Source organism: Salmo trutta, chromosome 13 (genome assembly GCF_901001165.1).
Source record: "Salmo trutta chromosome 13, fSalTru1.1, whole genome shotgun sequence".
Lineage (NCBI taxonomy): Eukaryota > Metazoa > Chordata > Actinopteri > Salmoniformes > Salmonidae > Salmo > Salmo trutta.
Window position 1 is genome coordinate 76724871 of NC_042969.1, and position 26365 is coordinate 76751235.

The following is a 26365-nucleotide window of genomic DNA, read 5'->3' on the forward strand; positions in this document are numbered from 1 at the left end:
GGGGGAATGGCCCTAGCCCTCACCCTCAGATCCAACAGGTCCCAGACGTGCTCAATGGGATTGAGATCTGGGCTCTTCACTGGCCATGGCAGAACACTGACATTCATGTCTTGCAGGAAATCACGCACAGAACAAGCAGTATGGCTGGTGGCATTGTCATGCTGGAGGGTCATGTCAGGATGAGCCTGCAGGAAGGGTACCACATTAGGGAGGAGGATGTCTTCCCTGTAACGCACAGCGTTGAGATTGCCTGCAATGACATCAAGCTCAGTCCAATGATGCTGTGACACACCGCCCCAGACCATGACGGACCCTCCACCTCCAAATCGATCCCACTCCAGAGTACAGGCCTCGGTGTAACGCTCATTCCATTCAACGATAAACGCGAATCCGACCATCACCCCTGGTGAGACAAAACCGCAACTCATCAGTGAACAGCACTTTTTGCCAGTCCTGTCTGGTCCAGCGACAGTGGGTTTGTGCCCATAGGCAACGCTGTTACCGGTGATGTCTGGTGAGGACCTGCCTTACAACAGGCCTAGAAGCCCTCAGTCCAGCTTCTCTCAGCCTATTGCGGACAGTCTGAGCACTGATAGAGGGATTGTGCGTTCCTGGAGTAACTCGGGCAGTTGTTGTTGCCATCCTGTACCTACCCCGCAGGTGTGATGTTCGGATGTACCGATCCTGTGCAGGTGTTGTTACACGTGGTCTGCCACTGCGAGAATGATCAGCTGTCTGTCCTGTCTCCCTGTAGCGCTGTCTTAGGCGTCTCACAGTACGGACTTTGCAATTTATTGCCCTGGCCACATCTGCAGTTCTCATGCCTCCTTGCAGCATGCCTAAGGCACGTTCACGCAGATGAGCAGGGACCATGGGCATCTTTCTTTTTGTGTTTTTCAGAGTCAGTAGAAAGGTTTCTTCAGTGTCTTAAGTTTTCATAACTGTGACCTTAATTGCCTAAGCTGTTAGTGTCTTAATGACTGTTCCACAGTTGCATGTTCATTAATTGTGTATGGTTCATTAAACAAGCATGGGAAACAGTGTTTAAACCCTTTAGGATTTGTCTCTCTTAATACCAGATATTTAACCTCATATCCAGGCTTTCTTGTTCTCTGTCCTTTTATGAGGAATAGTGTCAGTCTCTCGCTCGCGCTCTCTCTCTCTCTCTCTCTCTCTCTCTCTGTCTGCCTCTCTTTCTCGCTTCCTTTCTCTTTCTCCCCCGCCCACTCCATACTAATGACTATAGTTTTCAGCCTTTGGCTGTGTGTTTAAGATTTCATTAAGATCACCTCATCCAGTCACCTCTGTGAAACTCAACGAGCAGCCCTGAATCTCAGATTGAGAAGAACACTGAGGTCTGACATCCATTTATATTATGGCACTTTGAGTTTACCTCTTGAGAGCAGGGTCCAAAAGTCCTTCTGAATCTTCCAGAATGTTACAGATTGTTACAGGACATAGGCTACCATGGTCTGTGGGCTGCGCTATGCCTGGTCTAGGTTTGACTTTGTCTTGACTTTATGAAGTAGGCTGAGCTACAATCTGGCCTTGAAAGTCATATAGCTTTTCCTGACCCCATTGACCTGTGCAGGACAACCTCTGTGTCCTATATATACTGAACCCCCGGCTAGCTGCTGCCCCCTTGGCTTCTTCTAACAGGGTTGAAACCACTCACAACATGTGTTCAACAACTCCCATACCTTCAGCTTTTCTTCTACAGTAATTACACAGTCACAAAGCCCCTTACCAATAAACTCATTCAGGCATCCAATTTCCAATTCTTCTTCCCAACACTCTGAGGTAGGAGTAGTAACAATCCCCAACACCCCGAGGCATTAGCAGAGGTGAAAAAAGTTCCCAATAGTCATACTTGAGTAAAAAGTAAAGATACCTTAATAGAAAATGACTCAAGTAAAAGTGTAAGTCATTAAAATACTACTTGAGTAAAAGTCAAAAAGTATTTGGTTTTAAATTATACTTAAATATCAAAAGTAAATGTAATAGCTAAAATAGACTTAAGTATCAAAAGTAAAAGTATAAATCATTTGAAATGTCTTATTTTAAGGAAACCAGACTGCACCATTATTGGTTTTATTTTTTGTGGAAAGCGAGGGTCCCACTCCCAACACTCAGACATCGTTTACACACTCATTTACATAGGTAGCCTAGCGGTTAAGAGCGTTGGGCCAGATCAGAGGCAGTAGGGATGACCAGGGATGTTCGCTTGTGTGTGTGTGAATTGGACACATTTTCTGTCCTGCTAAGCATTCAAAATGTAACGAGTACTTTTGGCTATCAGGAAAAATGTATGAAAAAGTCCCATATTTTTCTTCAGGAATGTAGGGAAGTAAAAGTTGTCAAAAATGAGAAATAGTGAAGTACAGACACCCCCAAAAGTATTTACAGTGCCTTTGGAAAGTGTTCAAACCCCTTGACTTTTTTTCACATTTTGTTACGTTGCAACCTTATTGTAAAATGGATTTTGAAAAAAAATGTCCTCAGCAATCTACACACAATACCCCATAATGACAAGGCAAAACAGGTTTTTAGATTTTTTGCAAATTTATAAAAAACAGAAATACCTTATACATAAGAATTCAGACCCTTTACTATGAGACTCGAAGTTGAGCTCAGGTGCATCCTATTTCCGTTGATCATCCTTGAGATGTTTCTACAACTTGATTGTGGTAAATTCAATTGATTGGTCATTAACTGGAAAGGCACACACCTGTCTATATAAGGTCCCACAGTTGACAGTGCTAGTCAGAGCAAAAACCAAGCCATGAGGTCGAAGGAATTGTCCATAGAGCTCCGAGACAGGATTGTGTCGAGGCACAGATCTGGGGAAGGGTACCAAAACATGTCTGCTGCATTGAATGGAAGAAGTTTGGAACCACCAAGACTCTTACTAGAGCTGGCCGCCCGGCCAAACTGAGCAGTCGGGCCTCCTTGGTCAGGCCGGTGACCAAGAAACCAATGGTCACTCTGACAGAGCTCTAGAGTTCCTCTGTGGAGATGGGAGAACCTTCCAGAAGGACAACCATCTCTGCAGCACTCCACTAATCCGGCCTTTATGGTAGAGTGGCCAGACGGAAGCCACTCCTCAGTAAAAGGCACATGACAGCCTGCTTGGAGTTTGCCAAAACTCTGATGAAACCAAGGTTGAACTCTTTGGCCTGAATGCCAACCATCACTTCTGGAGGAAACCTGGCGCCATCCCTACGGTGAAGCATGATGGTGTCAGCATCATGCTGTGGGAATGTTTTTCAGTGGCAGGGAATGTGAGACTAGGATCGAGGCAAAGATGAATTGAGCAAAGTACAGAGAGATCCTGGATGAAAACCTGCTCCAGAGTGATCAGGACCTCAGACTGGGGCGAAGGTTCACCTTCCAACAGGACTACAACCATAATCACACAGCCAAGACAACACAGTTTGTGGCTTCGGGACAAGTTTCTGAATGTCCTTGAGTGGCCCAGCCAGATCCCGGCCTTGAACCAGATCTAACATTTCTGAAGAGACCTGTAAATAGCTGTGCAGCAACACTCCCCATCCAACCGGATCTGCAGAGAATAATGAGGGAAACTCCCCATATACAGGTGTGCCAAGCTTGTAGCGTCATACCTAAGGAGACTCAAGGCTGTAATCGCTGCCAAAGGTGCTTCAACAAAGTACTGAATACTTATGTAAATGTCATATTTTTATTTTTAATAAATAACTGAAGAATTCTAAAAACCTGTTTTGCTTTGTCATTATGGGGTATTGTGTGTAGATTGATGATGGGGGGAAAAAAGATTTTATACATTTTAGAATAAGGCTGTAACCTAACAAAAATATGGAGAAAGTCAAGGGGTCTGAATACTTTCCAAAGGCACTGTAAGTAGTACTTTAAAGTATTTTTACTTAAGTACTTTACACAACTGGGTATTAGTAGTATACACCAAGGCCAGTGTTTCCTCCTCCATGGTGGTGAGGTGGGATCAGTTGTAGCTGTCAACTGTATCCCCTCGCGTTAGATTAACCATTAGTACTCAGAGCGGGTTGCTGCTGTAGCTAGAAAATGGCCCCTAAATCAATTACAGCCACAGTCCAGTGGTTCCTGGGCTGCTTCCCTTCCACACAGTCAACCACGCTCTGACGCTCCCAGCTCCCCTTTCCTCCATCCTTCCACCCCACAGTCCCCATCTCTCTCATCTGCTGAAAATGCATCTCTCTCATCTGCTGAAAACACAAAAACAGCATATCGCAGGATTCAAACTTGCAACCTTTGGAATCAGAGGCAGATGCTTATGCTGATCCACCATCCACGTCCACAACGCTTTAGGACAATAGGACAAAACCGAAACCTACTTGAAGGTAACAGCGCTCACTGTTGCCCCTAGTGGCCGTTTGGATGTTGAACGCTGACTTGGATCATGGGTGACCTGGCTGGAAAATGAGGCCACTTTAAGAAGGAATCATGGGGATAAATAAGCTTAAAGGAGAAAGAGAGAGGAAGGGAAGAAAGAGACAGTGAGGTCACCCTGAAATAGAATCTAATTGTGAAGGACGGGAGGGAAGGAGATGTGTGTGTTTGTGTGCGTGTGTTTACCTCTGTGTGTGTATACTGTAGAATACAGGCATGAGGAAAGTTCTTGTGAATATTGTGCAGTAGTAGTAGTAGTATGTACACTAAAACCCTCTATCACTTAAGTTAAGACTGGCTGGTTCTGTGTTGCCATGTGTGCTGGGGTGGCTGGGTTAGCAAAGAAACAGAAAAGAGAAGGAGAGGAAGGAGGCAGGGATGAAGGGAAGTTAGTAGGGAGGGATGACACTGTAGTGATGTGTTTTCCCCTTGTGACCTCTATGTGTGAACATATGAGTCATAAACTCTCTGCTGACAGGAGCGTCACAATGTGACAGTGACGGGAAACGTAATGTGACCTAATTCTTAATAGTCATGGTCAGGAGAACTGTCCGTCTCGACCGTGCTAGGAACACAGCATGACCAGGTCGTCAACGGTTGAAACCTCCATATTGTTTTGACCACAGTCACAGCTCACACAGAAATAGCCTCCCATGTCCTCCTGCACTTGTACCCCCCCTTCCTCTCTCTCTCTCCCACTCTCTCCTCTCTCTCTATCCCTCCCTCTCTATCTCTCGCCCCCCTCTCTCTTTCTCTCTTTCTCTTTGTGCCCCCCGCTTTCTCTCTTAGCTGTTTGCGTCCCCTTCACCTCACCCTCTTTCTATCTCCCCCCTCTCTCTGTTGATCTTCCTCTCTCCTGTATCTGTGCCTGAGGAGCATATACTGGAGATGAGGATATTATGAGGTGATGTCATGTCTTGGAAAACAAGACTCTTCATCCCCGTGTTTCTCTAGTTCTGCAGACTGATGTGGCAGTCTGTACTCTGCCCCACCTCCGCAACTCCTTTTCCTCATGATTGTTTACACATGCCGTTAATTATAAATCAAAAAGCAATATTAAGTAACTGTAATGTTTGACTATACCGCCACCACATAAGGTCTTGGTACACATAAGAGAGATTTTCCTATCCCTGTTACATGGCCAGGTCAGGCTTGCACATTTTTTCCTCTCTAATGTGTGTTTGTGTGTGTGTTTCTGTCACACAGTGGTGCTGGCTTCTGTGGTAATTCAATCAATTCACAGCCACCCTTGTCTCAGCACAGTGAGAAAATACTGTTTGAGACAGCACTTACCCATTTAGCTTACCTTCACAACGCACTAGCGCACACGCTAGCATGGCTCTTCGTTTGGCATCGTTGGCACTTCACAAAGTGCTCACGCTAGCCCTGGTGGTCTCTTAGACACTTTTTATCATTGTTTGTTGTTTAGTTTTTTTTTTATATACTGCTTGAGTGCATTTTCTAGCTTTTAGCCTAAACTAGCCTAATAACCCCACTCTACTTTAGCGCCAACACTAGTCACTCTCTGTACTCTAACTCCAATAGTCTAGACTCTAGGGCACACGTGGGCCCCTGCTCTATGGACTCTACTCTTAATACTATATTCTCTACTCTTCTATCATACTATATAGCCCTGTTTTCACCTGCTAGCACGTAGCCTCATTAATCCCTACCTGCCACTCACTGCTTTACCACTCATGCTAACGGTGCCCCTCGTCTAGTCGAGTTTAGCGCCCTGCAAGCTTATCGCTAGGTACCATGCTAGCCTGGCTAATGAGCAGAGGGTTTAAAGGAGAATTCCTGCTGGGTGTGTACCTGCAGGGTATCAGGTCTCAGGTGCAGCTAATGCTAATCCCCTCTTCCTGCTCATAGCTAAAGGACTGCAGCTGGACCCGACTCTGTAATAACCCCTTTAAGAGCACGGCTTAATAATAAACTGATAAAGTGTTACTCTCGGGCTCGCTGTCGCTAATAGCCTCCTCAGAACTGCACACTACGACCCTAGCTAATGATCATGACCCCTATAACACTCACCAGCACTCCTTCTCAATGTAATCCCTTAGCCTGTACACATTAGCTTTCAACCATGTGGTGGATAAAAGAGAAAAACACCTAATTTAATTGTATGTGCACGTAACACCTGAATCACTGTCACCATAGCACCCACAGCTGCTTTTTTAAATGTAGCCCTATGTTGGAACATTCCTCAATCATTGAAGTCTGAACTTCATTGCTGCTCATCGTCACCTCTTTTCTCTCGCTCCCTATCTCTCTGTCTCTCTCTCTGTCTGTGGTTTGTTTCTCCCTTTCTCTCTATCTCTCCCTCCTCTCCTCCTCTCTCTGAATGATGAATGAGGTGAAGGAGATAAAAAGCTGACTGTGGCATAGAGAAAAAGGGTTTAATCTGTCAGTCTTTCCACTGCCTGCCTAACAGGGAGGAAAACAGCCCCGTGGCACCTGAATGCTGTCATTTTTCACTTAACACTCCTCATCGCCTTTCATTGGCCAGGTGCAGCACGGCAAACAGACTGCAGACACAGAGTGGCATAGCTGAGTACCATCTCTCTGCGTTATTTGTCTCCCTCTTTTTCACAAGCGAATGTACTGTATGCACACACACTACTAAACAGAACACACATGCCCACACGCAGGCACATGCCCACACACACATACTCACACACACACACGACGGTCCCACACACAGTATACACTCTTTTTGTATATCCATCCATGTATTTTTCCTCCCTTATTCCAGAGCCTCTATCAGAGACAATACCTCCCTTTAATGTTCTGTATTATCTTGAGGAGACAAATTCTGTCCTTCCACAATGCCCAGAGGCCCTCCGGCAGGTCCAATGCCCAGAGGCCCTCCGGCAGGTCCAATGCCCAGAGGCCCTCCGGCAGGTCCAATGCCCAGAGGCCCTCCGGCAGGTCCAATGCCCAGAGGCCCTCCGGCAGGTCCAATGCCCAGAGGACCTCCGGCAGGTCCAATGCCCAAAGGACCTCCAGCAGATCCACTGTTATAGACACTGCAGCTCTACAGAACTGAAGCAGGAAGGACTGTATTGTAGGAACATTTGCTGGGTTCTTGTCTGCTAGACCTGAAGTTATTACAATGTTTAGACTCTAACGTCAGGGAGACCACAGAGAAGGATGTTCTCATTCCCAAAGAGCACCGGTCTTATTGGCAGCTGGATTCCCTGTGTAAAACAGTGCACTACTCTAGCTTTCCTGTTGTTATCATGTTGTACGGTATTGAAGTCTTTGAAAATCCCAATGAGAATTGAGATTCATCTTTGAGAACAAGCAAAGAACAGTTATTCTATCGAAAGTAGGAACAGAAACAGATTTCACCACATGTTTTTTTCTTCATCAAGTGCCTCACCATTCTCAGGAGGCATAGAAGGTTGACCTTTTCCCTCTCCCTGTGACCTTTACCTACTGTATGGGACCGTAGGGGGTGTTGGGGTGTACAACCCCCCACCTGCCTCCCAGGAGGATTACCATGCAACCTGGATGCCCCAGGGTGTCTCCCCCTCACCAGGAGTGATAGATGGGTGGTAGGGTGGAGAGACAGAAGAGGGTGGTGGCAAGAGGCAAAGGGGCTCACCAGGAGTGTTAGATGGGTAGTAGGGTAGAGAGACGGCAGAGGGTGGCGGTAAGGGGTAAAGGGGGCTCACCAGGAGTGATAGGCAGCAGGATGAAGTGACCAGGGGATTAGGGGGTAGGGTGTTGAAGGGGGCACCCTGGTTCCTTTGCAAGAGGACCAGATGAGCCTACCTGAGGAAGCTAGCTGTGTCCATCTGTGGCTGTCTACTTTGGTCTTAGTGGGGTGCTAGACCCCCCTAGTCGTAGAGAGTAGCGTGGGGTGGTATTTGTGTGTTGGATCATTCTGAAAAATGAACATTTCCACCAACAGACAGACCATGACTCAGACACACATTGAGCCAACCGTTTATGCCGTTGCTGAGGATTTGTCTGTAGAGGTTTCCAGGGTCTGAGCTATAGAAATGAATGAAAAGACAAAGTTATGATGAATATGAGCTGAACGTTCCCAGACTACCACTGTAACCAGTCTGAGATCATCGTCACATAGCCAGGCGGAGAGAAGGGAGAGAGAGAGGGAGAGTGTGGTGTAAAGCAGGGGTTATTTTGTCTTTGTGTGTGTGTGTGTGTGTGGGTCTAGGGAGCAGGTCTTTGTGTGTGTGTGTGTGGGTCTAGGGAGCAGGTCTTTGTGTGTGTGTGTGTGTGGGTCTAGGGAGCAGGTCTTTGTGTGTGTGTGTGTGTGGGTCTAGGGAGCAGGTCTTTGTGTGTGTGTGTGTGGGTCTAGGGAGCAGGTCTTTGAGGAGAGCCCGGGCCCACATCAGGCCTATAAAGACCAGGAAGTGGTGTCTTGAGATGACCAATGAAATCTGCCTTTACGCGTTACACCAACCCCCTCTGCTCTCCCTCAATCAACTCTTTCTCCATTTATCCCTCCCTCCCTACCCCCCTCCCTCCCCCTGGCCAAAGTGGCAGTTGGGCTTGCTGTTTGTTTGTTTTCTATTTCTTAGCCTGTTCATGAGATGCGATGACGACGTGAGAATGTGAGTGTCCATGTGTGTGTTAGTGCAGTGTGTTGTTTAAGCGTGTGCGAGTGTTATTTGGAATGTCTGTTTAGGTGTAGCTGGTATGTGTGTATTTTCATCAGTGGGTGTATTAGCCCTTAGTACTGTCAGCATTGCGCCTTTCTGGTATTTGGTGATCTTGCCATTACATGTGGACTTCTTAGCCCCTGCTGCGGAAAATATTTTTCTATAAATCGACTTAACCCGATCACACTGATAAGCCCCATAGTTAAGCAGTTCGACTTCAAAGGCACAACGCAAGACCTCTTGACACCACCTTACCTTCTCTTTTCCATTCCACGATTTTCTCTCTCGCTATCTCTCTCTCTATTCTGCAGGGATTTATTTTTGCTGACTGGGGGAATGTGTGGTAGCGTTGAAATATTCAGAATAATATTAAAAAGCTGACTTTCTGACTTTTATGGCGGTGGTATGAGTTGGACGGCAGGGTACAGGGCATGCAGTATCCAACCACTTTACCAGAGTATGGACACAAATATATTTCCAGCAATTAAGCCCTTCTGCCTTATACAGTAAGCTTGCATTAAGTGTCTTACGTGAATATGATCAAAATAACAGAAACATTCATTACATAGTCGATTACATTGTAATATGCAATGGCTTCGGACGGCCTTGGAATATTCCAACTGGGAAACGCAATGTATGGAAATTGAGTATGTCTATAGGAGTGACTGTCTATAGGAGTGACTGCACATATAGATAGAGACATATACCGTTGAAGTCGGAAGTTTACATACACCTTAGCCAAACACATTTAAACTCAGTTTTTCACAATTCCTGACATTTAATCCTAGTAAAAATTCCCTGTCTTAGGTCAGTTAGGATCACCATTTTCTTTTAAGAATGTGAAATGTCAGAATAACTGGTGGAAATATGTCCTTTAGTCTGATGAGTCCAAATTTTGGATTTTTGGTTCCAACCGGTGTGTCTTTGTGAGATGCGGAGTAGGTGAACGGATGATCTCTGAATGTGTGGTTCCCACTGTGAAGCATGGAGGAGGAGGTGTGATGGTGTGGGGTGCTTTGCTGGTGACACTGTCTGTGATTTATTTCGAATTCAAGGGACACTTAACCAGCATGGCTACCACAGTATTCTGCAGCGATACGCCATCCCATCTAGTTTGTGCTTAGTGGGACTATCATTTGTTTTTCAACAAGACAATGACCCAACATACCTACAGGCTGTGTAAGGGCTATTTGACCAAGAAGGAGAGTGATGGAGTGCTGTATCAGATGACCTGGCCTCCACAATCACCCGACATCAACCAAATTGAGATGGTTTGGGATGAGTTGGACTGCAGAGTGAAGGAAACGTGTTATCATTTGTTGTTGGCTTGCCCATGTTGTTGTTTGTTGTTGGCTTGCCCATGTTGTCGTTTGTTGTTGGCTTGCCCATGTTGTTGTTTGTTGTTGGCTTGCCCATGTTGTCGTTTGTTTTGGCTTGCCCATGTTGTCGTTTGTTGTTGGCTTGCCCATGTTGTCGTTTGTTGTTGGCTTGCCCATGTTGTTGTTTGTTGTTGGCTTGCCCATGTTGTCGTTTGTTTTTGGCTTGCCCATGTTGTCGTTTGTTGTTGGCTTGCCCATGTTGTCGTTTGTTGTTGGCTTGCCCATGTTGTCGTTTGTTGTTGGCTTGCCCATGTTGTCGTTTGTTGTTGGCTTGCCCATGTTGTCGTTTGTTGTTGGCTTGCCCATGTTGTCATTTGTTGTTGGCTTGCCCATGTTGTTGTTTGTTGGCTTGCCCATGTTATCGTTTGTTGTTGGCTTGCCCATGGTGTTGTTTGTTGTTGGCTTGCCCATGGTGTTGTTTGTTGTTGGCTTGCCCATGTTGTTGTTTGTTGGCTTGCCCATGTTGTTTGTTGTTGGCTTGCCCATGTTGTTGTTTGTTGTTGGCTTGCCCATGTTGTTGTTTGTTGTTGGCTTGCCCATGTTGTTGTTTGTTGGCTTGCCCATGGTGTTGTTTGTTGTTGGCTTGCCCATGTTGTTTGTTGTTGGCTTGCCCATGTTGTTGTTTGTTGTTGGCTTGCCCATGTTGTTGTTGGTTGGCTTGCCCATGTTATCGTTTGTTGTTGGCTTGCCCATGGTGTTGTTTGTTGTTGGCTTGCCCATGTTGTTGTTTGTTGGCTTGCCCATGTTGTTTGTTGTTGGCTTGCCCATGTTATTGTTTGTTGTTGGCTTGCCCATGTTGTTGTTTGTTGTTGGCTTGCCCATGTTGTTGTTTGTTGGCTTGCCCATGGTGTTGTTTGTTGTTGGCTTGCCCATCTTGTTGTTTGTTTTTGACTTGCCCATGTTGTTGTTTGTTGTTGGCTTGCCCTTGTTGTTGTTTGTTGTTGGCTTGCCCATGTTGTTGTTTGTTGGCTTGCCCATGTTATCGTTTGTTGTTGGCTTGCCCATGGTGTTGTTTGTTGTTGGCTTGCCCATGTTGTTGTTTGTTGGCTTGCCCATGTTGTTTGTTGTTGGCTTGCCCATGTTGTTGTTTGTTGGCTTGCCCATGTTGTTGTTTGTTGTTGGCTTGCCCATGTTGTTGTTTGTTGTTGGCTTGCCCATGTTGTTGTTTGTTGGCTCCACGCTGCTGGAAGTAGATGCTGTTCTGTTAACTGGGGGAGCTGCTGCTGTGTTGTCAGAGAGAAAAGTGCTCCACCGCTTCCTCGCCTCCAGATTTGGCCTCCAGTTACTTTGAAGAGAGGTTTTGAGTCTGTGTCCTCTGTGATCTGACAGTTTCTGAATCAGGGTGGTTGGAAGGCAGTGTGTTTGTGTTAATCTGCGACAGGGCTAGCTATTTTTCAGATCTTTGCCAGCATTCTTGCGAGGGTGTTCACTCCCATCGGCTCGTTTGTGTACCTGAAAGATAAGACAAAATAACGCTGGCTAATAGTTAGGCCTACATAGCTACCGGTTATATTTTCAGGGTACGTTAGAATGATTTAGCTAGCTAACAGTTACTTAGGATGTGTATCCGTTCACTGGTGGGCAGCTTTGTCACGGTCCTCTTTCCTAAACTTTTGAATTATGCCGACAGACACATTGATGCTCGTTGTAAATGCTGTGTCTTTCTGTGAGTCCAACATGGTTGCTAATCCCATATTCTTTGTCATTCATGTTTCTCACTGAACTACACAAGTCCCATAGAGTGACGTTCAGCTCTGTTTTTGTTGTATTCCCAGACTCTCAATGTATCACTTTTTCTGCAGGTAAGTGCCCACTTTGTTTGTTTCACAATGTTGTTTTCTATTGTTGATGTAGCCATTGTATTGAGGTGAAAAGGCAAAATGTCATAGTCATGGTATAAGGTCTCACATACACACAGCTAAATACTGTTTTAGCCAATCAACATCCAGTATCCAAACTACCGGGTTTATAAATGTATATATACATTTGTGCCTACAGTGAGATCTAATTGAGACTTTATTAACTTATTGTAATGATGTAGGTTATACATTTATAATACTCGCCCAGTCTAAAGTCCAACTTGGGACAAGTCCAGGTACTGTTGCTCTCTCTCTCTTCCTCCTAATTTCAGTCACTGTTCTCCCCCTTCTCCCAATCTCTCTCTTTCTGTTTTATGTATCAAATCCTTTGACATTTGTGGTTAATTCCAGACTGTAATTGAAAAGCAGGCGTGTAAGTGGTGACTTTGGCTATTAAAAGCAGCACTTCTCCATGGTGCTCAACACTAATTGTACTGCAGAGAGAGACAGACAGAGACAGAGACAGAGAGAGACAGAGACAGACAGAGACAGACAGAGACAGAGAGAGACAGAGAGAGAGAGAGACAGAGAGAGACAGAGAGAGACAGAGAGAGACAGAGAGAGACAGAGAGAGACAGAGAGACAGAGAAAGACAGACAGAGAGAGAAAGACAGACAGAGAGAGACAGAGACAGAAAGACAGAGAGAGACAGAGAGACAGAGAGAGACAGAGAGAGACAGAGACAGAGAGAGACAGAGAAAGACAGACAGAGAGAGACAGAGACAGAAAGACAGAGAGAGAGAGAGACAGATACAGAGAGACAGAGAGACAGAGAGAGACAGAGAAAGAGAGAGACAGAGAGAGACAGAGAGAGACAGAGACAGAGACAGAGAAAGACAGAGAGGGAACGATGGAAAGAGAGTAGGCTGGAGAGGAGGGGCGGTAAGGATGGAAAGAAAGAGAGAGAGCAGGGGGACCAACTAAACACAGAATTAATTACAACTAACCTTGAGCATTCAGTGGTCCCATGGGACGAACACAATGGGTGTGTGTGTGTGTGCGTGCGTGTGCATCTGTCTGTGTGTGCGTGCGTGCGTGCGTGCGTGTGTGCGTGTGTGTGTGTGTGCGTGGGTGTGTGTGTGCGTGCGTGTGCATCTGTCTGTGTGTGTGCGTGCGTACGTGCGTGCGTGCGTGCGTTAGGGTTGGGTGATGTCGAACTTTGTCCTATTGTGATTATATACCCATTAAACATTATGATTTATGATGGCAACACCTCCTGTTGGCCAACCCAATGTGTGTGTGTGTGTTGATGTGTGTGTCAGTGTGCAGGGGTTAAAGTTCTCCGTCACTGTGACAGATTTCCATCAGAGGTTGTTTTTGAGATCAGTGTAGATCCGCAATATGACAGAAGCATGTTTGTTCTAGGAAATACTTTTTATTTTCTCTGTTACGTTGTGTACACTGAACTCACATGCATGATTGTTGCTTGACACTGATGTTCAGATGAAGGGAATAAAATAGTCTATAATGTGCACCAGCACGTTGCTCAACTCAAACAGTGTGTAATTCAAAGCCTATACTTTATCAGTCAGGATGCAACTTTCCAGTGCTAGTATTTTCTGCCATGTAATGTTGTTATTTAAACAAGTAGAGTCGTTTACCTATTCAGCTTGTTGTTGTGTGTTTAATGCAAGAAAAATATTCATCTGGAGACGCAGTCAAGTTGCTAGAGCCAGAGAGAGGGAGCAGTCAGGATGGTGTGCCCAATAGGGGAAATGCAGCCTATGCACATTTTAGTGCCACTATGCTTCATCAGTTGGGCTACACGTGATAATGCTTACTGTTAATAGCAAATCTGATAATATAGACCAGGGCTGTCCAACCCTCTTCCTGGAGATCTACTGTCCTGTAGGTTTTCAATCCAACCCTAATTTAGCTGTTCTGATTCAGCTAGTTAAGGTCTGGTTGAGCAGCTAATTAGTAGAATCAGGTTATTTAAATTAGGGTTGGACTGAAAACCCACAGGACGGTAGATCTCCAGGAAGAGGGTTGGACAGCCCTGATGTAGATCCTGCATGGTGCAATATGTTATAATAATTTACCAATTTGTTATTGGGCTCATTTCTGGAGGTAGAAATTATATTTATAATTTTATTTGAATTCATTAAAAAGTCACCAGAACTGATCTTCTCAGACCTTCTACATAAACATTATCTCGGGGAGGACCCCGGACCCCGTAAGGAAGGGGACTGAAATTGGTCAACCTCGCAGTTTAATACATGTAAAAAATGATCCTCTTCCCCTAAAAGCATGATGGTCATGACTTTCTTAGATGAAAGGGGAGGTTAACTTGGCCCCACACAAGTGATCTGAGATCCACTTAAGTTTGAGCAATGGGATTTTTTTTTGCTTTAACCCCTGGGTATGTGTGTGTGTTGATGCTGTCAGAGGGACTCCAGCTTTGACTTATCTAGGTCAGCAGTCAAAAACAGGAACAAGAAAAACTCTCTCTCTTTCTCTCCCTCTCTCTTTCTCTCTCTCTGTCTCTCTTTCTCTCTCTCTTTTTCTCTCTTTCTCTCTTTCTCTCTCTCCCTCTTTCTTTATTTCTTTCTCTCTCTCTCTTTCTCTCTCTCTCTCTCTCGCTCTCTCTCTATCTCACTCTCTCTCTCTTAACCAACAGTGCAGTTCAAGAGGAGTTAAGAAAATATTTACCAAATAAACTAAAGTAAAAAATAATAAAAAGTAGCACAATAACATAACAGTAACGAGGCTATATACAGGGGGTACCGGTTAGTGAGTCAGTGTGCGGGGATACAGGTTAGAGGTAATTTGTACATGTAGGTAGGGGTGAAGTGACTATGCAGAGATAATAAACAGTGAGTAGCAGCAGGGTACAAACCAAATGGAGGGGGGGAGTCAATGTGATTGTCTGGTGGCCATTTGATTAATTGTTCAGCAGTCTTATGGCTTGGGGGTAGAAGCTGTTAAGGAGCCTTTTGGTCCTAGACTTGGTGCTCCGGTACCGCTTGCCGTGTGGCAGCAGAGAAAACAGTCTATGACTTAGGTGACTGGAGTCTCTGACAATTTTATGGGCTTTCCTCTGACACCGCCTATTATATAGGTCCTGGATTGCAGGGAGCTTGTACCCAGAGATGTACTGGGCCTTACGCCCTACCCTCTGTAGCGTCTTACGGTCAAATGCCGAGCAGTTGCCATACCAGGCAGTGATGCAACCTGCAGCTGTAGAAGTTTTTGAGGATCTGGGGACCCATGCCAAATCTTTTCAGTCTCCTGAGGAGGAAATGGTTTTGTCATGCCCTCTTCACGACTGTCTTGGTGTGTTTTGACCTTGATAGATTGTTGGTGATGTGGACACCAAGGAACTTGAAACTCTCGACTGGCTCCACTACAGCCCCATTGATGTTAATGATGTTGTTTTCATGCAGTCCACGATCAGCTCCTTTGTCTTGCTCACATTGAGGGAGAGGTTGTTGTCCTGGCATCACACTGCCAGTTCTCTGACCTACTTCCTATAGGCTGTCTCATCATTGTCGGTGATCAGGCCTACCACTGTTGTGTCGTCCGCAAACTTAATGATGGTGTTGGAGTCGTGTTTGGCCACAAAGTTGTGGGTGAACAGGGAGTACAGGACGGGACTAAGTACACACCACTGAGGGGCCCCAGTGTTGAGGATCAGTGTGGCAGACGTGTTGTTGCCTACCCTTACCACCTGGGGGCGGCCCATCAGGAAGTCCAGGATCCAGTTGCAGAGGGAGGTGTTTAGTCCCATGCTCCTTAGCTCAGTGATGAGCTTTGTGGGCACTATGGTGTTGAACGCTGAGCTGTAGTCAATTAACAGCATTCTCACATAGGTGTTCCTTTAGTCCAGGTGGGAAAGGGCAGTGTGGAGGGCGATTGAGATTGTATCATCTGTGGATCTATTGGGGCGGTATGCGAATTGGAGTGGGTCTAGGGTATCCGGGAGGATGCTGTTGATGTGAGCCATCACCAGCCTTTCAAATCTCTTCATGGCTACTGACATGAGTGCTACGGGGCGGTAATCATTTAGGCAGGCTACCTTCGCTTCCTTGGGCACAGGGGCTGCGGTGGTCTGCTTGAAACATGTCGGTATTACAGACTCAGTCAGGGAGAGGTTGAAAATGGCAGTTGGTCTGCGCATGCTTTGAGTACACGTCCTGGTCATCCATCTGGCCCCGCGGCTTTGTGAATGTTCACCTGTTTAAAGGTCTTGCTCACATCGGCTACCGACTGCGTTATCACACAGTCATCCAGAACAGCTGGTGCTCTTGTGCATGCTTCAGTGTTGTATTTAGCTCGTCTGGTAGGCTCGCATCACTGGGCACCTCGCATCTGGGTTTCCCTTTGTATTCTGTAATAGTTTTCAAGCCCTGCCACATCCAACGAGCATCAGAGCCGGTGTAGTATGATTCAATCTTAATCCTGTGTTGACGCTTTGCTTCTTTGATGGTTCGTCTGAGGGCATAGCGGGATTTGTTATAGGCATCCGGATTAGTGTCCCGCTCCTTGAAAGCAGCAGCTGTAGCCTTTAGCAAGATGCAGATGTTGCCTGTAATCCATGGCTTCTGTTTGGGACATGTACGTACGGTCACTGTGGGGACGACGTCGTCGATGCACTTATTGATGAAGCCGATGACTGAGGTGGTATACTCCTCAATGCCATTGGATGAATCCTGGAACATATTCCAGTCTGTGCTAGCAAAACAGTCCTGTAGCGTAGCATCCGTGTCATCTGACCACTTCTGTATTGAGCAAGTCACTGGTTCTTCCTGCTTTAGGTGGTCTCGATTTTTTTTCCCTCTGGTTGCACATGTGACATGCTGGTAAACATTTGGTAAAACTGATTTAAGTTTGCCTGCATTAAAGCCCCCGGCCACTAGGAGCGCCGCTTCTGGGTGAGCATTTTCTTCTTTGCTTATAGCCTTAGAGTTGGTTGAGTGCGGTCTTAGTGCCAGCATCGGTTTGTGGTGGTAAATAGACGGCTATGAATAATATAGATGAGAACTCTCTTGGTAGATAGTGTGGTCTACAGCTTATCATACGGTACTCTACCTCAGGTGAACAAAACCTCGAGACTTCTTTAATATTAGACATCGCACACCAGCTGTTATTGACAAATAGACACACACCCCCACCCCTCGTCTTACCAAACGTAGCTTCTCTGTTCTGCCGGTGCATTGAAAATCCCTCCAGCTCTATATAATCTGTGTCATTGTTCAGCTACGACTCGGTGAAACATAAGATATTACATTTCTTAATGTCCCGTTGGTAGGATAATTGTAGTCGTAGGTCATCAATTTTATTTCCAATGATTGCGTTTTAGCAAGTAGAATTGATGGTGGTCGGAGTTTACTCGCTCGCCTACGGATTCTCAAAAGGCAGCCCGATCTGCGTCCTCTTTTCCTCTGTCTTCACGCAAATGACTGGGATCTGGGCCTGTTCCCGGGAGAGCAGTATATCTTTCTCGTCGGACTTGTTAAAGGAAAATACTTCTTCCAGTTTGTGGTGAGTCATCCCAGTTCTGATGTCCAGAAGTTATTTTCGATCCTAAGAGACGGTAGCAGCAACATTATGTACAAAATAAGTAAAAAAACAAGTTACAAACAATGCAAAAAAACAAACAAAATAGCACAATTGGTTACGGTCATGTAAAACGTCAGCCATCTTAACATTTCTGTGTTGTATAAAAGTTAGTCAAATGGACGGATATCTACTCACACAGCCATGTCTGCCGCTGCATGAATAATGTCCGCTCTCAGAGAGACTTGTTTTGGGAGTGTGTGTTTGTGAAGTGTTTACAGTAGGATACATCTCTGCTCAGGATGTACTGAAGGGCATTTGAGTGGTCGTAAGGATGAGTGTGTGCAAGTGTGTGTGTGTGTGTGTGTGTGTGTGTTCCGTTAGAGTACTTGTGGTCCTTAAAACAGTTGTCACACAACACAGCATCCAGAACCGTGCCCTAGACTCTCCATGTTAGACACAGTACACACTAATAGGTCTCATCATGTTAGGGTGTGTCTTACAATCGCAAACATGCCTGAAAGCTTAACTAACTACACTTATCGTAAATATCTCACGAGTCACTCTGTTGTAGTGCACGAGATCTAATGGAGGAGCAGAGAGTTCGACGCTAACATGCTAACAATGTGTTGAGCAGTGGAGTGACATTCATTCTAAATCGGAGTGTAGCGCTAATGTTCTGTGTGGGCTAGTCAGCATCACTTATGTCAAAGCCAGGGTTTGAATATGGATGTTTGTTTACTGAAGGGAGAAATCGGCCACTTAGAGAGCAGACAAGTTAATGTGTAAGTCTGTTGGTTAATGAACACACGTCCACGACACGCTATGTACAGACACACACACACACAACAGTGTGATTAAGGGCTTGTGCAGAGATCACGTCAGTTTTGGTTAAATAAATCACTCTCTCCTTGGGCTGTAGAAATGGATCATATGTTAAACACATTGAGTCTTGTCTTGATACACACAGAGCTGTTGGAGATGTGTGAACATTGACCAGAACATTGGCTTAGCTTTTGTTTGGCCTTTTACTATGTGATAGGCACTTAACAGTGTACGTATATAAAAAATGTGGTCTTAGGAGGTCCAATATGGGAACACTGACCACACATTCATGTGCTTTGTTGTAGACGTTAAATGGTTGACCACACCAGAGGATTGTCTGGTTTCTAATAAATATTTGGAGGTCGACCACACTTCTTTTAGTGACTCTTTCTATGTGACCGTTGGCTTTATGCATTTGTATGTAATATATTACAGACATGAGATTGTGAGTTTAGCCTAACTAAAATCTTATTTTCTTTGTGCATTTATTAAGCATTTATTAAACATGGAAACAACCTAATGTTCATCCTCCACCCTCTGTCCGCCCCTATAGAAGTCGATATAATTGTTGACCAGATGTTGATACTGAATTTCAACGACCTAGGTCTAAATTTGATCTATCCCTCTCTCCACCCATCTAGGTGTCATCTACACCACAGACACTCTGGACCGCGAGACCAAGGACTCCTATTGGCTGACTGTGTATGCCACAGACCACGGGGTGGTGCCCCAGTTCGCCATCATGGAGGTGTACATCCAGGTAGAGGACGTCAACGACAACGCCCCCCTGACCTCTGACCCTGTCTACCACCCCGTTGTCATGGAGAACTCCCCCAAGGACCTGTCCTTCATCCAGATCCAAGCCCAGGACCCGGATGCCACGGGGGGAGCAGAGAGACTGAGCTACAGGATAGCTAGTGGGAACCCACAGAACTTCTTCACCATCAATACCAGGACCGGTGAGTGGGGAGGGGGAGATGGTGTGGGGGGGGAGGGGGAGATGGTGTGTGTGTAGAGTGTGGGGGAGGGGGAGATGGTGTGTGTAGAGTGTGGGGGAGGAGGAGATGGTGTGTGTAGAGAGTGGGGGGAGGGGGAGATGGTGTGGGGGGAGGTGGAGATGGTGTGTGTAGAGTGTGGGAGGAGGGGGAGATGGTGTGGGGGGAGGGGGAGATGGTGTGTGGGGGGGAGATGGTGTGTGTAGAGTGTGGGAGGAGGGGGAGATGGTGTGGGGGGAGAAGGAGATGGTGTGTGTAGAGTGTGGGGGGAGGGGGAGATGGTGTGTGGGGGGAGGGGGAGATGGTGTGGGGGGAGGGGGAGATGGTGTGTTGGGGGGAGGGGGAGTTGGTGTGTGTAGAGTGTGGGGGAGGGGGAGATGGTGTGTGTAGAGTGTGGGGGGAGGGGAAGATGGTGTGGGGGGGAGGGGGAGATGGTGTGTGTAGAGTGTGGGGGGAGGGGGAGATGGTGTGTGGGGGAGGGGGAGATGGTGTGTGGGGGAGAGGGTGTGTGTAGAGTGTGGGGGGAGGGGGGAAATGGTGTGTGTAGAGTGTGGGGGGAGGGGGAGATGGTGTGGGGGGGAGATGGTGTGGGGGGAGGGGGAGATGAGGGGATGGTTGTATATGTGTGTGAGAGCACAGAGACTGAGTTACAAGATAGCTAGCTTCGGTTGTTCTTGGGTTTGTATGGAGTGTGTGTAGTAGTGTGTGAGGTGTGTCTGGTTAGTGAGTGTGTGTGTGTGGCTGTCTGTCTGGCTGTTTGGGTGTCTCATCTGGTTAAATAGGGCTCTGCTGATGTTGGCTGGCCCTGCAGGACATGTCCTTGGCTGGGGGCTGGTGTATCCTTGAAGTGTGTGTGTTTTCTCCCATCTGGGGGGGGGGTTTGGCTCTACTTCAATTTTAGTTAAAGGATTTAATCTGTAACTATGTGTCTATCGAATTATTTGTGTGAATATGAATGTGTGTCTGCCTTTGTGTGTCTGTGTTTCTGATTGCTGATCAGACGTCTGTCTGTCTGTCTGTCCTCTTTTATGTTGCTAAGAGTAGTCCTGGTAAACAGCATATTCACACACATAGCTGTTCATATTTGTGTGTGTGTGTGTGTGTGTGTGTGTGTGTGTGTGTGTGTGTTTCAGGGTTTCCTTTAGTAAAATGTGGTGCTGGACAACGTGACTGGGAAGATTTAAATTTACCGGCCATTTACCCATTAGGACGTCCACCCGTGGTGCTCAGAATGACATCACATGTAGAGTATGGTAATGCTGCTAACAGAACATGTAGAGTATGGTAATGCTGCTAACAGAACATGTAGAGTATGGTAATGCTGCTAACAGAACATGTAGAGTATGGTAATGCTGCTAACAGAACATGTAGAGTATGGTAATGCTGCTAACAGAACATGTAGAGTATGGTAATGCTGCTAACAGAACATGTAGAGTATGGTAATGCTGCTAACAGAACATTTAGATTATGGTAATGCTCATAACAGAGTAAGTAGATTATGGTAAAGCTGTTAACAGAACATATAGATTATGGTAATGCTGTTAACAGAACATTTAGATTATGGTAATGCTCATAACAGAGTAAGTAGATTATGGTAAAGCTGTTAACAGAACATATAGTTTATGGTAATGCTGTTAACAGAACATTTAGATTATGGTAATGCTCATAACAGAGTAAGTAGATTATGGTAATGATGTTAACAGAACATGTAGATTATGGTAATGCTGTTAACAGAACATGTAGATTATGGTAAGGATGTTAACAGAACATTTAGATTATGGTAATGATGTTAACAGAACATTTAGATTATGGTAATGATGTTAACAGAACATTTAGATTATGGTATTGTTCTTAACAGAACATGCAACTCATGTAATGAAGCAGTCAATAAAATGTCATTTTCAAACATTTGCAAAATGCAATTTACGGGAAAACACCATTCTAAACAGCTCACCAGGGAAAACACCATTCTAAACAGCTCACCAGGGAAAACACCATTCTAAACAGCTCACCAGGGAAAACACCATTCTAAACAGCTCACCAGGGAAAACACCATTTAAACAGCTCACCAGGGAAAACACCATTTAAACAGCTCACCAGAGAAAACACCATTCTAAACAGCTCACCAGAGAAAACACCATTTAAACAGCTCACCAGAGAAAACACCATTCTAAACAGCTCACCAGAGAAAACACCATTCTAAACAGCACACCAGAGAAAACACCATTCTAAACAGCTCACCAGAGAAAACACCATTCTAAACAGCTCACCAGAGAAAACACCATTCTAAACAGCTCACCAGAGAAAACACCATTCTAAACAGCACAGAGAAACCATTCTAACAGCTCACCAGAGAAAACACCATTCTAAACAGCTCACCAGAGAAAACACCATTCTAAACAGCTCACCAGAGAAAACACCATTCTAAACAGCTCACCAGAGAAAACACCATTCTAAACAGCTCACCAGAGAAAACACCATTCTAAACAGCTCACCAGGGAAAACACCATTCTAAACAGTAGAAAGAGGAGGAAGTGTAGCGCTACTGAGGTACACAATAGTGCATTTTGGTAGACAGAAGGTGCCATTCTAAACAGTTTTGACTTGGTCTCGGCCAGTGAGGACTCAACATTATTTCCAGAGACCAGCCGAGTCCACCAGAGTTAAAAACTCATAATTATCAGCTTCCATTCAGTCAGTGCATAAAACCACTTCGCCAGGCAAAATATTCCTGAAACATGAATACAGTATCGTAGCAGCCTTTACATCTACTATAGACATGTTAGAGCAGTGGAGAACAATTTAATGGATTTAGGCCTTCAGTGTGTGACAGGATTGTGATTCTGAAAGGACAGCAACTGTAATACCAGCACACTCATGTAGGAGAGTGCACTTTCTGTAGAACACAAAGGGCCAGTAGTGGAGGGTATACGCAGGTATAAACCATATATCTACTTTTTCTTCAGTGGGCATTGCTTATACTCACTTCTTAATCCCTACTGATGCGTACCAAAGTAGTGTAGTGGAGGTATACGACTTATCAATTATATAGTACATTAGAGAAATCATGCACAAAGTAGCCTACACAATCGCAAAGTACCTGAAATATGTTGATATGCACGCTGCACACAGCCTAGTTTCAGAGGAATATCATCTGCAGGCAGCAAGAGTGCAGCTCTCAACTGGTTTTAGCATGGAGCAGCTCACAGAACAATGACATCGGTAGCCAGTAGGGATGGAAAGACGTTTCAAGTTACAATATCTACCAGTAAATGCTAAGGCAACAATGGGTATGCAAACCAGGTATTGAAAAGGTTTCAAATCAAATCAAATGTTATTGGTCACATACACATGGTTAGCAGATGTTATTGTGAGTGTAGCGAAATGCTTGTGCTTCTAGTTCCAACAACTACCTAATATGCACATATCTAAGTAAAGGAATGGAATAAGAATATATACATATAAATATATGGATGCGCAATGACAGAGCGGCATAGGCAAGATGTAATAGATGGTATACATTACTGTATATGTAAACATTATTAAAGTGGCATTATTAAAGTGACTAGTGATCCACTTATTAAAGTGGCCAATGATTTTAAGTCTTTATGTAGGCAGCAGCCTCTCTAAGTTAGTGATGGCTGTTTAACAGTCTGATGGCCTTGAGATAGAAGCTGTTTTCAGTCTCTCGGTCCCAGCTTTGATGCACCTGTACTGACCTCGCCTTCTGGATGATAGCGGGGTGAACAGGCAGTGGCTCGGGTGGTTGTTGTCCTTGATAATCTTTTTGGCCTTCCTGTGACATCGGGTGGTGTAGGTGTCCTGGAGGGCAGGTAGTTTGCCCCCGGTGATGTGTTGTGCACCACCCTCTGGAGAGCCTTGCGGTTGAGGGCGGTGCAGTTGCTGTACCAGGCGGTGATATAGCCCTACATGATGCTCTCAATTGGTCATCTGTAAAAGTTTGGGTAGGTTTTAGGTGACGACAAATTTCTTCAGCCTCCTGAGGTTGAAGTGGCGCTGTTGCGCCTTCTTCACCACACTGTCTGTGTGGGTGGACCATTTCAGTTTGTCCATGATGTGTACTCCGAGGAACTTAAAACTTTCCACCTTCTCCACTGTGGTCCCGTCGATGTGGATGGGGGGCTGCTCCCTTTGCTGTTTGCTGAAGTCCACTATCATCTCCTTTGTTTTGTTGACGTTGAGTGAGAGGTTGTTTTCCTGACACCACACTCCGAGTGCCCTCACCACCTCCCTGTAGGCTGTCTAGTCATTGTTGGTAATCAAGCCTACTACTGTTGTGTCGTCTGCAAACTTGATGATTGAGTTGGAGGCGTGCATGGCCACACAGTCATGGGTGAACAGGGAGTACAGAAGGGGGCTGAGCATGCACCCTTGTGGGGCCCCAGTGTTGAAGATCAGCGAAGTGGTGATGGTGGCGATTTGACAAAATTACAATCAAGGTCTTAAATTGGATTCGGGTCTATGACCCCTTGTCCCCCTCTGGTCTCGGTCTTGACTCAGTCTCGTCCCCTCTGGTCTCGGTCTTGACTCGGTCTCACCCCCCCTCTTGTCTCGGTCTTGACTCGGTCTCACCCCCCCTCTTGTCTCGGTCTTGACTCAGTCTCGCCCCCTCTTGTCTCGGTCTTGACTCAGTCTCACCCCATCTGGTCTCGGTCTTGACTTGGTCTCGCCCCATCTGGTCTCGGTCTTGACTCGGTCTCACCCCCCCTCTTGTCTTGGTCTTGACTCGGACTCGCCCCCTCTTGTCTTGGTCTTGACTCGGTCTCGCCCCCCCTCTTGTCTTGGTCTTGGCTCGGACTCGCCCCCCCCCCCCTTGTCTCAGTCTTGACTCGGTCTCACCCCCCCTCTCCTCTTGTCTTGGTCTTGACTCGGTCTCACCCCCCTCTCTTGTCTTGGTCTTGACTCAGTCTCGTCCCCTCTCTTGTCTTGGTCTTGACTCGGTCTCGCCCCCCCTCTTGTCTTGGTCTTGGCTCGGACTCGCCCCCCCCCCTTGTCTCAGTCTTGACTCGGTCTCACCCCCCCTCTCCTCTTGTCTTGGTCTTGACTCGGTCTCACCCCCCCTCTCCTCTTGTCTCGGTCTTGACTCGGTCTCGCCCCCCCTTGTCTTGGTCTTGACTCGGTCTCGCCCCCCCTTGTCTTGGTCTTGACTCGGTCTCGCCCCCCTCTTGTCTTGGTCTTGACTCGGTCTTGACTCGGTCTCGCCCCCCCTCTTGTCTTGGTCTTGACTCGGTCTTGACTCGGTCTCGCCCCCCCTCTTCTCTTGGTCTTGTCTTGGTCTTGACTCGGTCTCGCCCCCCCTCTTGTCTTGGTCTTGACTCAGACTCAATTTGCTCCGGTCTTCGTCTTGAATCGGTCTCACTTTAGGTGGTCTCGAACACAACACTGGAAAACACCATTCTCAACAGGCCACCGGATGAGAGCAGTTCCACGTGACAGAGATTCAAATCTCTGAGACATAGAAAGAGGGGAAATATAAAGATGCAACTTCTAGGATGGGTTGCTAATATGACTAGGATTGTGCCTTTGGCTTCTGAACAACAAGGAAAGTTGAATTGACAACCAATAGAACAGGAGATAAATGCTGGTTTCAATGGCATATGAGGAAGTCTTTATAAAATATTGACCTCCACGTTTCAATGGTATGATTTGGCCTAGGCTATTTTGAAGCAAGGTAAGACATGCCTCATAATATGAAGTAAAACGTTCAGGTTTAAACGAATGAAGTATCAGTTTTCAAAATACATACTGCCCTCAGCTCACCTTACAAAGTGCTGTGTGACACATCAATGGCGAAAGGGAGACGTGCTTCAAAATAATAGCTCTTTTTAGCACAAACCGTGGTGTGTGTGTGTGTGTCGGAGCATCAGACTGATAAGATGTGTGTAGCCGAGAGGCAGCAGATCCCAATTTAGAGCCCTGACAGGATGAAACACAGCCTCGGAGAAACGGCAGCAGAACATCTGAGAACCAGGAATATCCACTTGGACACACACACACACACACACACACACACACACACGCACGCACGCACGCACATACGCACGCACGCACACACACACGCACACGCACACACGCACGCACACACACACACACACACACACACACACACATACACACATGCACACGCACACACATACACACACACACACACGCACACACATACACACACACATACACACATACACACACACATACACACATACACACACACACATGCTAAAGAGATACAGAGGCGAGTGGAGAGATATGATGAAGAGAAAGTGAGTGGTTGAGAAGAAGAAAGATAGAAGGGATGGAGAGAGAGACTGAAAATATTCATCACACACATTCTACTTGTCAGCGGTGACAGCTAATTGGAGCCAGTTATATTTATCTTTAGTTTAGGGAAGAATCCCTGACCCTAAACACACCCTCTCTTTTAACCTCTCTTCTGACCCTGAACACACCCTCTCTTTTAACCTCTCTTCTGACCCTAAACACACCCTCTCTTTTAACCTCTCTTCTGACCCTAAACACACCCTCTCTTTTAACCTCTCTTCTGACCCTAACCACACCCTCTCTTTTAACCTATCTTCTGACCCTAACCACACCCTCTCTTCTGACCCTAACCACACCCTCTCTTCTGACCCTAACCCACCTCCCTCCCTCTCCTCTTCTCAATGCATGCTTGTCTCCCTCCCTCTCACTTTCTCCCTCCCTCCCACTCCTTGTCTCTCTCCCCTCCTTGTCTCCCTCCCTCTCACTGTCTC

The 26365-nt window shown here is 46.0% G+C and overlaps 1 protein-coding gene across 4 annotated transcripts in view; it reads left to right on the forward strand.

Moving 5' to 3' along the window:
• fat3a (FAT atypical cadherin 3a) overlaps window positions 1-26365 on the forward strand; it is a 357931-nt gene that overhangs the window by 181082 nt on the left and 150484 nt on the right. For all 4 annotated transcript variants that reach the window (XM_029773664.1, XM_029773663.1, XM_029773665.1 and 1 more), the window contains exon 3: window positions 19242-19559. In XM_029773664.1, the coding sequence (XP_029629524.1) occupies window positions 19242-19559 (318 nt within the window). The remainder of the gene's footprint in view (window positions 1-19241; window positions 19560-26365) is intronic.